Here is a 14,499-nt window from a genome sequence, read left to right as displayed (position 1 = left end):
AGCTATACAGAGCTTAGATCTTGGCTAAAAATACAAGATGTAGCATGGAGACAGACTTGTGGCGAGGGTAGGGGGTGAGGGGTGTCTTGTTTGCCGCACTTGGCTCATTCGTGGTGCTAGAATGTGGCACTAGGTCACTTCAGGACGAGATGGAGAGACAAGGCTGGTGCACCTCCTTGGGTTTCACCGATGTCAGTTTACTTTTTGGGCTATCAATTCTGGCTTGCACTTCTCCCTGCCCCATGAAGGTGCATACGATATGCAGCCCGACCGCATTCATGCTCAGTGTGTTTATCAGCACTGAGAATTTTTTTTTTAATGGCCTACGTGCTTAAATACAGTAAGCGTATGCGCAAGATTACATGTGTGCGCATGGTAGCTAAATAGCTCAAGATTACTTTACAAATTGAAAGACGAGAGGCGAGTTATTAATAAAAATCATGTAACATGATCTTACATGTTCTTTTCCCTTCAGGCTCTTTATGCAGGGGCCTGTGGAGTCAATGCCTATTTAGTGGTCAGCTGGTGGTTAATGATGAAGCAAAGCAGTGTGTTTGAGAGAGAGATGATGTGATGAAAAGGGGGGCGTAAGTAAAAGACGAGTGCTTGGATGTCACTGCATATCCAGTGTTGACTGTGTCGAAAGCATCAGCACATTTAGCATAATCCGTTTGGTTGACATCAGAACACTTGGAGTCAATATGAAATCCTGTTTGCAACCTATTTTACTTCTTTGATGTGATGTATTTCCAAATGATATTAACTGAGAAAAAAATGTGGGATGGGAATTGTATGCATTATGAATTGTATGTATCATAAATTAATTCAGCTATGAAATACATTACCCTGTATTAACTGTTTGGCAACAGCTCTTTCAACCCTAATTTATGGAGTGTGTAGCTTTTTATTTCTTAAACAACCATCTAGGAAGACACATTATGGCCATATTCCAGGGTGACAATGTCAAGATTCAAACTGTGAAAGAATGGTTGGGAGGGAGCGTGAAGAATCATTTGCATACATGAATTGGCACCTCTGAGTCCAGTACTTAAATTCATTGAAAACACTTTGGGATGTGCTGGAGGAGACTTTACAGAGTGCTGGACTCTTGCATTGTCAATACAAGTTTTGGACCAAAAAATGATGAACCCTTTATAGAAATAACATCACACAGCACTTATCTCAATCAAATCAAGCATCTTAGGGCTGTTTTGGTAGCAAAAGGGGGACCAACACACTGTTAGGCAGGTCACAGTGTTATGCCTGATCGGCGGATTGTGTATGTGTGTGTGTGTGCCTGTTTATGTGGTTTATGAGGACACAAATTTGTATAACTACATGGGTATTACACTGGTATTACACTATAAATGTGGTTTATTAGGACATTTCAAATGTCCTCATATTTCAAATAGCTTTAAAAACATACTAAATTATGTTTTTTTGAGAAAATAAAAATGCAGAATGTTTCCTGTGATGGGTAGGTTTAGGGGCAGTGTATATGGGGATAGAAAATACGGTTTGTACGGTATAAAAACCATTAGGCCTATGGAGAGTCCCTGTAAACCACATAGACCAATATGTGTGTATGTGTGTGAGCGTGTAATCCCTATGTTATGGGAGACAAAATGTCCCCACAAAGATGGCAATATACGAAATCCTTGTCCTTGTGGGGACATTTTTAGGTCCCCATGAGGAAAACATCATATAAATCACATAGAAAGAGTTTTTTTTTTTGAGAAAGTAAAAATGCAGAATGTTTCCTGTGATGGGTAGGTTTAGGGGTAGGGGCAGTGTAGGGGGATAGAAAAGACGGTTTGTACAGTATAAAAACCATTATGCCTATGGAAAGTCCCCATAAAACATGGAAACACTACAATGTGTGTGTGTGTGTGTGTGTGTGTGTGTGTGTGTGTGTGTGTGTGTGTGTGTGTGTGTGTGTGTGTGTGTGTGTGTGTGTGTGTGTGTGTGTGTGTGTGTGTGTGTGTGTGTGTGTGTGTGTGTGTGTGTGTGTGTGTGTGTGTTTGTGTGTGTGTGTGTGTGTGTGTGTGTGCGTGTGTGTGTGTGTGTGTGTGTGTGTGTGTGTGTGTTGCAATTTAACAAACAAATCTTTGTAGAATATAACATGTCTGACAGATTTTGATCACTGAATGGATCATTTTGCTAGTTTAGAAATCTAGACGCACCCTAGCGGCAGCAAATCTAATCTGCCCGAGAGTGTCGTCTAGCAACTCTCAATACACTTCTGAGCTGTAATCGGGCCAATCACATCGTGTATAGAGTTGGTGGGCAGGGCCATAATGACGACGGCCGAGTTGCGTTTGCGTGCTTCTAGTAAAAAACACAGAAACTGGTGAACGGCGGTCTTTCGAATCAGCTTTGACCGCGACTCTGGAAGACTTGGAGTTGAGCTTTTATCTGAGAAAAGAACAAAGAACGGCACTGAAGTCATTCTTAAAAAGGAAAGAAGTGTTCGGAGTTTTGCCGACCGGATACGGCGAATGTTTAATCTATCAACAAGCTCTGTTTCACCTTCATTGCTCTGGTTGGTTGTAGCGCTATCCTATCGCGTGCAGAGGGAGTTTGAAAGACAACCGTTTATCCCGCCCCTCAGATTGAGCCCTGTCAATGGTGAGTTTCCCAAGGGGGTAATCTAGCACTCGGAAAGCGTTCCACCCATAGGGGCAGCCATTGCTAACCAAGCCATCACCTGCTGTTAGCATCCCATTGACTCCCATTCATTTTTTAATTCACTTTGACCGTGATTAACTTTATCTGAGGCGTTTAAAGACTCCATTTGTCCATTGTTTATTTCTAAAGAAACATGAGAATGCATAAAAGGCTCCATTACCTTGTATCTTACACTATCGCCTCGTTGAAGCTGTTTTTGTAAAAATAGGCTAACGATTGCGTCATAACCAACGCGACTCCGTCGCACAGTTGAGAAATTACCGTATAGACAGGAGGAGACGCTCAGAAGCAATCTTTTACTGTCTATGAGACAGTCGGAAGGGGACGTATAGACATAAAGTCTGATAAAGTCAAGGGAGAAGAATGGGGAGAAGCCCATAGTGAGCCAAAAGCAACGGGACAAAACATTTAAAAAACGTGATACAGATTTTACTTTTCTACAACTACTAGAAGACCTACAACTGTCAGACAGGTTGCTCACGTCACATCTACGTCCTCAAGCTCAGTCTGAGTCTGCGCAGTTCGCTCAGCCATCAGGAAGTGAGTGCCTTTAATCGACCTCCCTTTCCGCCGTTGAAGTCTATGGTAAAGCTCTGTCCATTTCTTTTACTGTCTATGGAGTTTCCAGACCAAACATCTTGATGTGGGTCTGGCTTGTCAGGCTATCATTTTGCATGTGATGGATAACATGATGAAAGAATGTTTAAAAGTTGTGAAGACTTTGACAGTTTCACAGAGAATCAACTCATCAGTTTGATAAACAAGCCATGTGCATTTAGTCATTGTGCAAATTGTAGACAATTGTGCTTACTCTTCTGCACACGTGCAAAAACAAATGCAAAATCTAATCTGATGTGAACAAGAAACATATTGTTCAGAGATCTGAACTTATTGTTTTGAGAAAATAAAGTCTAATTCCAGAATTGAGCCAAAGCGATTGAGAAAAACTGTAATATTTTTCAATTATGGCTCCATCTAGTGGTAAAAATAATATGATATACAGATAAGAATGTTGATATGCATAGAGCTCTTATTCAAAATGTAATTAATATTTTCTTTGAGTATTACACACACACACACACACACACACACACACACACACACACACACACACACACACACACACACACACACACACACACACACACAGGCTTATTTGCCATATACAAGATTACATCACCCCCGATTTATCCTTGGATATTGCAAATATGTACCAATCATTTTTTGAATTTGTGTGAATCGGGGTGCTAACTGTCAGCTCTCCTACATGTCACATGCCTATTATTACTTTACAATTAAGCAAATTGGTGCTATAGTTTTAGTCCATTTACCTGCTTATAGTAAAATAAATTGCCTCGGCTCCTAAGATGATAAATATGCTTATCCTCCTTCTCATAAAACATCCATCACTACTACTTTAAAGCTACACTGTGTCATTTTTTTTTTTAATTTACTCTTAGCTAAAAACACTTAGTTCTTTCAAAAATATAAGTGCTCACTATTAATGAGCATTAATGTATATTTACTTCTTTCAAGTAATAAAGTATTCTCGTAAGTTTATAATATGCCATTGAAAATACATACGGGTGAGGGGTTCGAATGCTGGTCGCCATGTTGCCCCTCCATCTTGAAAGTACAAAAGAGCCAAAGAGGGACATACCCATAAATTCAAGCTTCGCCTTTCGCGTTTTAACACTCGATGGCACCGTGTTGAATGTGAAGAGGGGGATTACCATGTTAATATTGGACTAAATTGGCCACTGTAGGAGTTACAATGAAATCAGAATTGAGAGGAACAGAAACTATTATTCACTGGATGTGGAAAATATCACACAGGGTAGCTTTATGTGGACATGATCTCAAGCTGACTTAAGATGTTACCAACTACCAGTGGCGATTTCTTTAAGACTGCAAGGGAAGCTCGGCTTCCCTTATAATGTCACAAAATTAATGGTCAAATATGTACTATTATATTAACATTGTATTGACTAAAAATGCGTTAGAAAACGTTCATCTCAAAGACGAGTTCGTTCAGAATCAGTTACTGACTCGATTTCCTTCTCATACATTCCCGCAGCGTCACAGTGCATTTCCCTATTGAAGCCCAGCGTCCATTGACTTCAATGGGGCTGCTTTGAACGGTTTTTTTCAGCGCTTCGAAACTAGACGGTCATTGGATAAACGCTGCGATTATGTCCCGCCCACGGACGCTCAGCGTCTCTGGGAGTGAATGGGGAGTGGGCTGGCCCGGACGCTGAGCTTCTGCGTGATGATTGGAGGGTCTGCATCTCCTTTTGACTGACAGCGATTCTGTACTATAAGGAATCACTGAAGCTATTCGCTCTCAGTCCCATCGCGGATTTCTCAAGTTCAGTCGAAATAAAAACTGCTGCAACCTGTTTCTTTGATATTTGCTTGGCGAAATTGCTTGATTTTCATCATACATTTCACACAATTATACACCACATTCCTTGTTTCAGTTTTACAGAGTTTAATATTTTTTTAGATCGTTCATTCATTCACAGGGTAAAAGACCATTTTCTTGAAAAGGAACGTAGGGCAGAATTTACTTTTAAATAAATAAGACAATTGGCCGAAAATGAGCTTCCCCTCTCTGACAGACCAGTAGCCGCCACTGCCAACTACGTTACCATTAACAGACGGTGCTCCCTTGAAAATAAATTCCAGCTAACAACCACAATTAAATGACCCTTTACAAAAGAAAAAGCTTTACAATTAACTCTACATATATCTACTACATATCTAATTGCTATTTATCTGTTCAATGCAACAGCCGACCTTAAAGGACAACTCCAGGGAATTTTTAAGTTTATCTTGATCGTTATATCTTTGTGAGTTCAGTCTATAGAAAAAAAACGAACTGGAATGGTGCTTGCAATACGGAGCTATTACAGTTAATGCCCAGAGGCCCCACTCAGCTAAAATGGCAGTTATGGGGGCATAAACGTAAAGGGTGTCTTTGTTAAAGGGGGGGTGAAACACTCAGTTTCAGTCAATCTCATGTCAATCTTGAGTACCTATAGAGTAGTATTGCATCCTTCATATCTCTGAAAAGTCTTTAGTTTTATCATATTTATAAAAGAAATATGGGCTGTACCGAGTCTTTCCGGAAAAAAACGAGCGCCTGGAGGCGTATCGTGTGGCTGAAATAAATTGAACAGGAGAAACAGCAACATCAGGATGTCCGTCTCTGTGGTATGTACTGTATTTAGGGGCCTTTGTGTGTCTTTACGCGCAGTTTATGAGGACATGATTTGGTTTATGGACTATTGTATGTGACTAACGTTAGACCTTAGAGGTAGCAAGCAAAACGGTTTGGCACGTCAGAGTCAGAATAGTGTAACGTTATACAGAACAACAATGGAGTAACCGTTAGCGCATTTGAATGACGAAGCACGCGATCGTGCCGTTTACTGATGTTTACTCATGCGACGGTAGCCAATAGCAGAGACATTTGAAGTTGATCTACTCACCGGCTGGTTCCAAGGACCGAACCTTTATCGCTGGGACCGCTCTGTCAAAAACACACTTCTTTGGTATGATTTGGTGAAGTCCTGTGACAGCAGTGACCGTGGAAATCCACAGTTTGAAACTTTGTCTATGTTTAGGATGGGAATCCAAGTCTTTAACAGTGTAAAAAGCTCAGTATGCATGAAACAGCATTTCACCCCCCCTTTAATGGATCCGTCTAGAAAAAGCGCTATATAAATGTAATTAATTATTATTATTATTATTTGTGCCTCTTAACAGGCACAAAATGCAATTAAAATGTCTGTCCAGCATGAACAGGGCCCTTGCATGACAATGAGATTCATTTAGCCAAGGACAGAGAAAACAGCAGTGTACAGATAAGTAAATTGTGTGAAAAATACTTTTTTTTGCCACATCATTTCCCAGGTTCCCACACATATGTTAAGAAGAAATGTCCGGCAATTTTTTCTATGAATATTCTTATTCATTTTTCTAATATAGCCTATATATTTTTTCATTATAGTTCAGAAAATGGAATCTCCTGGTTCAAGGCAGATAATTAAAGGCAAGTGATGTTAAAATTTAAAGGAATTTGTTAAATGTATATCTTAAAGCATCTTAAAGTTAATACAATGTGATATTTTGTAAATAGATGTATGTTGTACTTTAATTTAAAAAAAATCAATTAACCAGCAACACATTATGAAAGATTTTAATGTTGTGTAGGCTATCATAGCAGTTGTTGACATACTGTGCCTTTTTTTTCAAACTGCTTTTCCTTTCAAGATATTGCTTATTCTAAAATGACCGAAACATTGGCTGAACTAGTGTCCGAAGTAAAAGGACTACGTCTAGAGGTCCAGGGTTTCCTGAGACGGCAACTACCAACCTCTGCCTCTTTACCCCTTTCACTTGGGACAATTAGGGCCAGATTTGGGATTCGGGACAACAGCGTAGCTTTCGGGACTGTCCTGAATTTTTCGGGTCGTCTGATCACCCTATGACTGATTTTTTTTTTTTAAACATCACTTAGTATGGTTTATAAGTTGTTTTTCTCATGGACAAGGATTTTGAATATTACCATCTTTGTGGGGATGTTTTCCCCCCATAACATAGACTGTATTCCTGAACTACACAACCACACACATAATATCCATTAATGAAAATATTGTGATGAAAATCTACTTTCAGTGTACCCAATTCATTGATTCGCCCTAATGGACTACTGAAATAAACAAAACCCACCCAACATCAGTCTAAAGTACAAATGTTTACAAACTTTCGCAACCATAGCCTTCAAAGTATTGAAGAACAGCATTTGCCATTCAAAGCTGAATTTTGGAATAATCGCAGGAGTATTTTGAGTGACTGAAAAAGAAATTAGACAATGGCTGTACTGCTGCTGGCACTGCTGCTCTGTGCTGAGAGCTCAATTGCACAAGATGTATTGACACCAAGTATGGACATCATTGCTGAGCTCGAGAAGATAAAACCCATGGATGAAAGGATACAAAAATTAGAAGAAGTACTGACCAAAGTATTGAGCGAGAATGAAGGTAAGTTGAAATTGTAATGAACATTGTGGTAAAACACCAATTTATGACCTCTTTTAAGGAAATTACAACTTATATTGTTTGGCAATCTTGTAACCTTATCATATCAATGTGTATTCCGTACAGCTTTGAAAACCTTAGTACAAGAATCACAAAATAAGCTTGACACTGTCCAAAAAGAGAATGAAGGCAAGTATACGGCACATTTTATTTCCATGGACATGTTAAATGTTTTAAATTACACATTTGACATCAGTTTATTCACTTATTTCCAGCCAAAAAGATTGCTTTCTCAGCTGGACTTCTGGCATCTGGAACAGGAAAAACTGGGCCTGTTGATGCTATGAAAATTCTGGAATACAAAAAAGTCTTTAGTAATGTTGGAAGTGCCTATGATTCAAATACTGGTAAGTACTGTAAAGAAATTACTATTACACAAATACCATTATGGCATGCAGCAGCTCTAAAAGCAGTTCACATACGATGGCATTTTCTGTAGCAACTTCGTACACATCTCTTGCAGGTATTTTCACAGCACCAATAAAAGGAGTCTATTACTTCAGATTTTATGCTCATTGTCATGGTGGAATCACAATGGCAGTCAGTCTCTTGAAGAACGGTGAAACCCAGTGCTCTGTGTTTGCCTGGAAGCCTTCTAGCAATGGTAACGGCAGCAATGGTGTTGTTCTCACACTGGAGATCGGTGATCAGATTTACACACAACTTTGGAAGAATACCTGGGTTTATGATGATCCAGCAAGTTACACTAGTTTCAGTGGCTTTCTAATTTTCCCCTTGTGAAGACCTGCATTTTTAGAAATCCAGTGAAGAATGTGGTGCAAAACAATTCTGCAATTTTATGAAACTTAATTGTTCCTGTGTAAATGAATTATATCTGAGTAAATTAGAGCAAATAGGAACAAGAAAATGGGAGAACATTGTGTACGCTTCTTAGTTACGATGTGTTTATTTCTGGACTTCTTCATGTCGTTTTTAAGTCTGAAGCGTAAAGGAGCTAAGCTCATGATCCATCTAAGAATGAGAGTAGTAGGCTACTTTCCATATCAAATGCTGAATATTTAATTAAATAAACAAAATTTATTACGATTCACTTGCATTCTTAATTTACTTAGTAAAAAATAGTTAAAAAAATGAAAATCAATGAAAAAGTCAAAATTAGACTTTTAAGGCTCATAGTGTGCAGTTAAATGGTAAAATATGAATCACTTCACATCAAAGTGTCAATATGTTCAAATATGATTGAAGTGATTATATATAATTTATATATTATATGTGGACATATTACATATATATAAATAAAAGACAATCCTTTCTACTTATCCTAAAAATCACTGACAGTATTGTCATATAATCAAATATTTGCCAAGGTTAGCATCGTTTTAAAAAGCCTGCATGAGTATCATGGTTGCCAAACTGGGGGGGAAAAAAACCTCCAAAACATTAATTTAATATTTTATTGAAACTTTCCTGTAGAATTATTCTGAAACAGGGTAATATAAAAAAAGACAGGTAAATACAAACATGGACGTTTCATGGAAGCTTGTTGGCTTTCTGTAGAGCCACTCAAGTTTATGCCTTTAAAAATACAGATTTTACCTTTGATCACAGAAAGAAAATTCCCATAAAAGACACAGGGCAAACAGGGAACAGTTTCACTCTGAGAATGCATAATGGACATATTCTGACGGTGAAAAATAAAATCCCAGAATTATTAAGAATAACTGGAGAATGTCATAGTTTATGTTTTTTGTAAAACAAATGTTTGTCTTCGAGGTTAAGGGAACTCAGAAGCCTGAAAAGTTGTCATGCTTACAGTAAAAATAAACTGACATCAGTGAAACTGATGTAATTGTAGTGTCAGTTATTATAAGAGTGCAGGCATTTATAGACAAATCTTTTCAAGACTGGCTTCAACCTTTCAAAAGAACTGAAAGGGCTGAATTTTGAGTGTGTCTGGTATCCATGGGGTTTAAAACAGCCTACGAGTCATCGCCATTAACGCTGTCACCATCATCTTCACCTTCCACATGCTCACCCTCTTCTTCCTCTTCTTCCTCCTCTTCATTCTCGCCTCCCTGGCTTTTAACCTGAGAGGAACAACAACAAAAACGTAAGTGTAGTGTATCGCTATAGTTGGAAACAACATAAAAAAAAAAAAAAAGTGTCCTCACACAAAATAACACAATCCTAACCTTCATAATTTTGCAAATATATTAATTTTCACATACCTCCTCCTCTTCTTCCAACAGATCTCTTTCCTCCTCAGAATCGTTTATCTCTTGCTCTTCCCTCTCTCTGTCTTTCTTGCTGGAATGCTGCAGGGAGGAGGCCTCCCCCACTTCTGACTTCACACTCTTCCCCTCTGAAGAAAAAAATAAATAAATATATACATATTTATATATATTATGCATAGGCCTACATACTAATATAATATAATATATATTATATATATATATATATATATATATATATATATATATATATATATATATATATATATATATATACATATACATATACATATACACATACACATATACATATACACACATACGTATGTGCATTTATATTTTTTTTCCTCCAAATAAATAGATGTTGTGAACTTTCTAATCCTGAAAAAAAGTATAGTTTCTTCAAAAACATTAAAAGGGATAGTGTTATACTGAAGAAACAAACACACCTACATCTTGGATGCCCTGAGGGTAAGCAGATAAACATCAAATTTTCATTTTTGGCTGAACTATCCCTTTTAAGCATTACAAATATGTTAAACATCAATAATGATAAGAAAATCTCTTGAGCAATAAACCATCATATTAGAATGATTTCTGAAAAACCATACGACATTTAATACCGAAGTAATGGCTGCTAAAAATTCAGCTTTGCATCACAGGAATAAATATAATTTTCAAATATATTTAAAAAAAAAAATATTAAAAAAATACTATGGATTATTGATCATTGTCTGGGCCTATTTTAAGACCATGTATGGTGACCCTGGGCCTGCAGCAGAAACAGTAAACACCATTACCAGATTTCTTGCTGTGGTCTTTCTCCATCCTGTCCAGACTCTCCAGCAGATAGTCAACCTTGTGTTTGATTTGAGAAAGCTCTTTCTTAATTGTTTGGAGGTCATCTGCTTTTACTGAAAGAAAAAGAATTCCCTGAATGCATGTACAAACTGACAAGCCAAGCAAAGGTCAAAAATGTAAAATGAGTAGAATAAGGCAAAAAAGACAGAAAATGCAATGTTAACATCAGCTTCCAGACAAAATATGTCACTGGTAGATTAAGAGGATAGTTCACCCAAAAATGAAAATTCTGTCATAATTGACTCCCCCTTGTTTTGTAAGTCCTGTAAGACTTTTGTTCACCTTCAGAACACAAATGAAGATATTTTTACTAAAATATGAACCAGTTCAGTACGCTTCACTAACATCTACCCCTTTGATGCATAAAAAATAATAATAATAATAATAAAGGGATCATAGAAGTAATCAATATGAATTGAGCGGTTTAGTTCAAATTTTCTGAAGAGACACAATCGCTTTATATGTTTAAAATATTAAATGTAGGCTTTTATTCACATATAAACATTGATCAGTAAACATAAACAGCTAGACACGTGACAACAAACCTGATTAGTTCTTGTGGAAGCTCAAATGTGCTGCATAATACAATAATGAACCTCATTGGTTCCCCACACCAAGCAAACATGAGCTCCATTTATCATAACTGATGTGTGCGTCGATGAATGTTTATGTATGAATAAAAGCCTGAATTCAATCTGTTCCATCATATGAAGCAATATGTCTCTTCAGAATTTTTTTATTTCCACTCAATTTATATTTTTTATGAACTTTTTGAAGCTGTCAATGAAGGGACAGAAAGCTTTCAGATTTTGTTAAAAATACCTTAAGATATGTTCTGTAGATGTCTTACAGGTTTGGAAACACATGAGGGTGAGTAATTACTGACAGAATAATTTTTTGGGGGGGTGAACTACCCCTTTAAAAGAAACAAAATAAAGAAAAGGTACTAACGGGCTCGAGAGGATGTCCGCTGGCTACTCTTAGAAGCAGTTGAGAAACTGGACTTGGTGCGGCGGCTAGTACCCCCACTCATACTGACCCGTGGACGTTTGGAAGGGATCACAGCCCGTGACAAAGGAGGTGGTGGTGGTGGGGGCACACGGGAAGGGTATGAATACATTCTGTACAGCACAAAGAGATTGAGGTTTCAACAAAAAGTGCACACATTACCCACTGGCAAACTGTTCAACATGTGTGTACAACACATCAATAATTATCTGCAGGTCTTACCTGTCAAAGTATTCTCTCTGGAAATCATAATCAAGCTCAAAACCTGAACTACCGCTGGAGAGACTTTAGAAAAATAGAGATTTCAACATCAACAACAATTGTCTTATTGGAATAAAACAACAAAATGGGTGAATATATAAATAAGAACAAATGGATTGTTCACCTATACATATCTCCAGCTGATCGCTTTGATGTTTTTGACCTGTGAGGTTTGGGCTCTCCTGCCAAGTTAATATCTGATTAAAAGACAAGGCAATAGTTAAATTAAAAGAGAACAATATAATAAGATAAAACAACAAAATAGTACATCTTTTATGTCCTCACCAAGCACCTGTCCGACAATCATCCGTCCATCCTCTCCTGCTACAGCCGATCGTGCGGTCCTCTCATTGACGTACTGGACAAAGGCGTAGCCCTTATGCACAGAGCAGCCAACAATCTTGCCGTATTTGCTAAAAATGGCTTCAACATCTGCTTTCGTAACCAGCATAGTGTTTAGATTTCCAATGAAAACCCTTGAGTTCAGCGACCGCTGGTCTGTCTTATTTGTGACATTGCTGGCAATCAGCTGACTAGCACTGGGAGGACGACTAGGGCAGTGAAAGGTGACATAAGAATATAACATGTTAGTACATTTCCAAAGGAAAAAGCCAACAACATTGTGAGCCTATCCTACTTATATAACATCTAGTACCGTATTTTTTCTGCTACTTGCTGAGGTATGTATATTTGCTAAATTGTGGGTGGTCTGTTTAGATTATAAACCCATAGAGGACAATACTATTCCTCAAAAATGAATACACATAATAAACCATGTGATATTTAACATGGAAAGAAACTGTTGATGACTGCGACTCACTCCATGGTGTCACCGCAGGGCAGTTGTCTGTCTGTCAGTGTGAGCAGCCCAAAGTGCAGATTGATCTCAGTCAAAAAAACAAATCCAGCACCCAACCAGTGAGCAGTACTTGGCTTCTAACAGTTACACTAAGAGAACAAAAACACACCTCATTACATCTGGACATAGTTAGTTTTGTTTTAGTCAATACATTTGAAATTCTGTGTTAAATAGATCTAGTGGTAGTATTTACATATACATAAGAAAGCCTAGACAGCAACAAAGTGCAAGCCCAGATACGGGCCACATCTGGTACATGTGGATTTCACACATACCAGACGTGGGAAGACACAATGTTGCTGTCTGGGCAGAATTCAGTATACAAATATTATGGTCATCAGTGGCGACCATCACTGGAAATCAAAGGAATAATTAATAAAAAAGGAATGGATAACATGTAAACAAAACATCTGTTTAAACAACCAAATCTAGCAATGTGGTTTCATCATTAAAAGAAATGCAACAGAGTCCCGCGATGCTAAAACATCGGTAAAATCGTTAATTTTGACATGAACTACCCAACGTGACCACAGAGCTGCGGTGCTGTAACGTAAGCGCTTCTCTCTCACACTCTCTCCTCCAGTACTATTGTAGCTAAAGTGTGGTGGTGAGCGCACTGTGGCTGCCGTCGCATCATCCAAGTGGATGCTGCACACAGGCGGTGGTTGAGGAGAGACCCCTAATAGGATTGTAAAGCGCTTTGTGTGTATTGTAGAACATAGTAAAGCACTGTATGAATGCCTCCGCTCATTCATTCATTCATTGTGGTCGCGATATCGCGTGGAACAAAACAATCGAATTTGAATATTCACATTTAACAGTACGCACGCGATTTGGTTTATTTTCATAGAAATCGTTGATGCAAAGCACCATGACTGTACACAACCCACCCAAACTTACGTGCCATATTTTAAAAACGAAATGTAATAGAACATCCTCGAAGCTAGACAAAGAGGACAATCCGCTCTGCTTTACAGGGCCTCAACAGCCATAGACCGGCGGTATAACTGATATTTCTGTAAATGCACGAAAAATATGCACAGGTCATTGCTCATTCAAAAAATAAAATACAAAAGCTACTCACCAAAAGTTTAAAATGTGTTATTTAAGATGTATTGATAATCTTACACTGCCTGCAAAAAGGCAACTGTGAATTCGCCGAGAGCAGTCAATCTGCTACGACATAAAGCTGGCCGCATATTTTTCAAGTGAAAAGTCATTCGTTTTATTCATTTTTTTTAAAAGCCCTTATTCTCGTCTAAACCCCCTGACGACTAAACGCTTACCTGAGTAGTGTTCATAATATATCAAGGGGCGCTTTATTTGGTTTACGGTGGTGGAGCGTGATTGTATGTCGCAGTTGCTCCAAATTATTAAAGGCTTGTATTTTGAAAAACAGATATTGACCTTTCGAGTCGCGCGCCCTTCACACACACACACACACACACACACACACACACACATATTTACAGTCTACTACTCTATTGGGGGAACTATGGCCATTGCTTATTTATTATCACCTTAA

The 14,499-nt window shown here is 38.1% G+C and overlaps 2 protein-coding genes across 2 annotated transcripts; one reads left to right on the top strand and one right to left on the bottom strand.

Moving 5' to 3' along the window:
* The first annotated feature begins 7,466 nt into the window (after positions 1-7,466).
* Positions 7,467-8,840, top strand: c1ql4l (complement component 1, q subcomponent-like 4 like). Its single transcript, XM_067452402.1, has 4 exons — positions 7,467-7,736; positions 7,860-7,922; positions 8,009-8,140; positions 8,257-8,840. The coding sequence occupies exons 1-4, from the start codon at positions 7,568-7,570 to the stop codon at positions 8,532-8,534; spliced, it is 642 nt and encodes a 213-aa protein (XP_067308503.1). The 5' UTR covers positions 7,467-7,567; the 3' UTR covers positions 8,535-8,840.
* A 180-nt stretch (positions 8,841-9,020) lies between these two features.
* Positions 9,021-14,214, bottom strand: LOC137088986 (heterogeneous nuclear ribonucleoprotein C). Its single transcript, XM_067452401.1, has 9 exons — positions 14,059-14,214; positions 12,936-13,063; positions 12,401-12,666; positions 12,240-12,312; positions 12,077-12,139; positions 11,798-11,967; positions 10,786-10,899; positions 9,983-10,116; positions 9,021-9,841 (listed from the first exon to the last, which is right to left on the bottom strand). Exons 2-9 carry the CDS (start codon positions 12,938-12,940, stop codon positions 9,734-9,736), a joined length of 933 nt encoding a protein of 310 aa, XP_067308502.1. The 5' UTR covers positions 12,941-13,063; positions 14,059-14,214; the 3' UTR covers positions 9,021-9,733.
* Between the last annotated feature and the right edge of the window lie 285 nt (positions 14,215-14,499).

Source organism: Pseudorasbora parva, chromosome 9 (genome assembly GCF_024679245.1).
Source record: "Pseudorasbora parva isolate DD20220531a chromosome 9, ASM2467924v1, whole genome shotgun sequence".
Taxonomy (NCBI): domain Eukaryota; kingdom Metazoa; phylum Chordata; class Actinopteri; order Cypriniformes; family Gobionidae; genus Pseudorasbora; species Pseudorasbora parva.
This window is presented reverse-complemented; position numbering and strand designations above follow the sequence as displayed.

Coding starts and splice junctions, on each gene's coding strand:
- c1ql4l (XM_067452402.1), top strand. CDS start 7,568: ATGGCTGTACTGCTGCTGGCACTGCTGCTCTGTGCTGAGAGCTCAATT. Junction 7,737..7,859: donor AGTATTGAGCGAGAATGAAG/GTAAGTTGAAAT, acceptor TATTCCGTACAG/CTTTGAAAACCTTAGTACAA. Junction 8,141..8,256: donor TGCCTATGATTCAAATACTG/GTAAGTACTGTA, acceptor CATCTCTTGCAG/GTATTTTCACAGCACCAATA.
- LOC137088986 (XM_067452401.1), bottom strand. Junction 10,900..11,797: donor GCGGACATCCTCTCGAGCCC/GTTAGTACCTTT, acceptor TTTTTCTTTCAG/TAAAAGCAGATGACCTCCAA. Junction 10,117..10,785: donor AGACCACAGCAAGAAATCTG/GTAATGGTGTTT, acceptor TTTTTTCTTCAG/AGGGGAAGAGTGTGAAGTCA.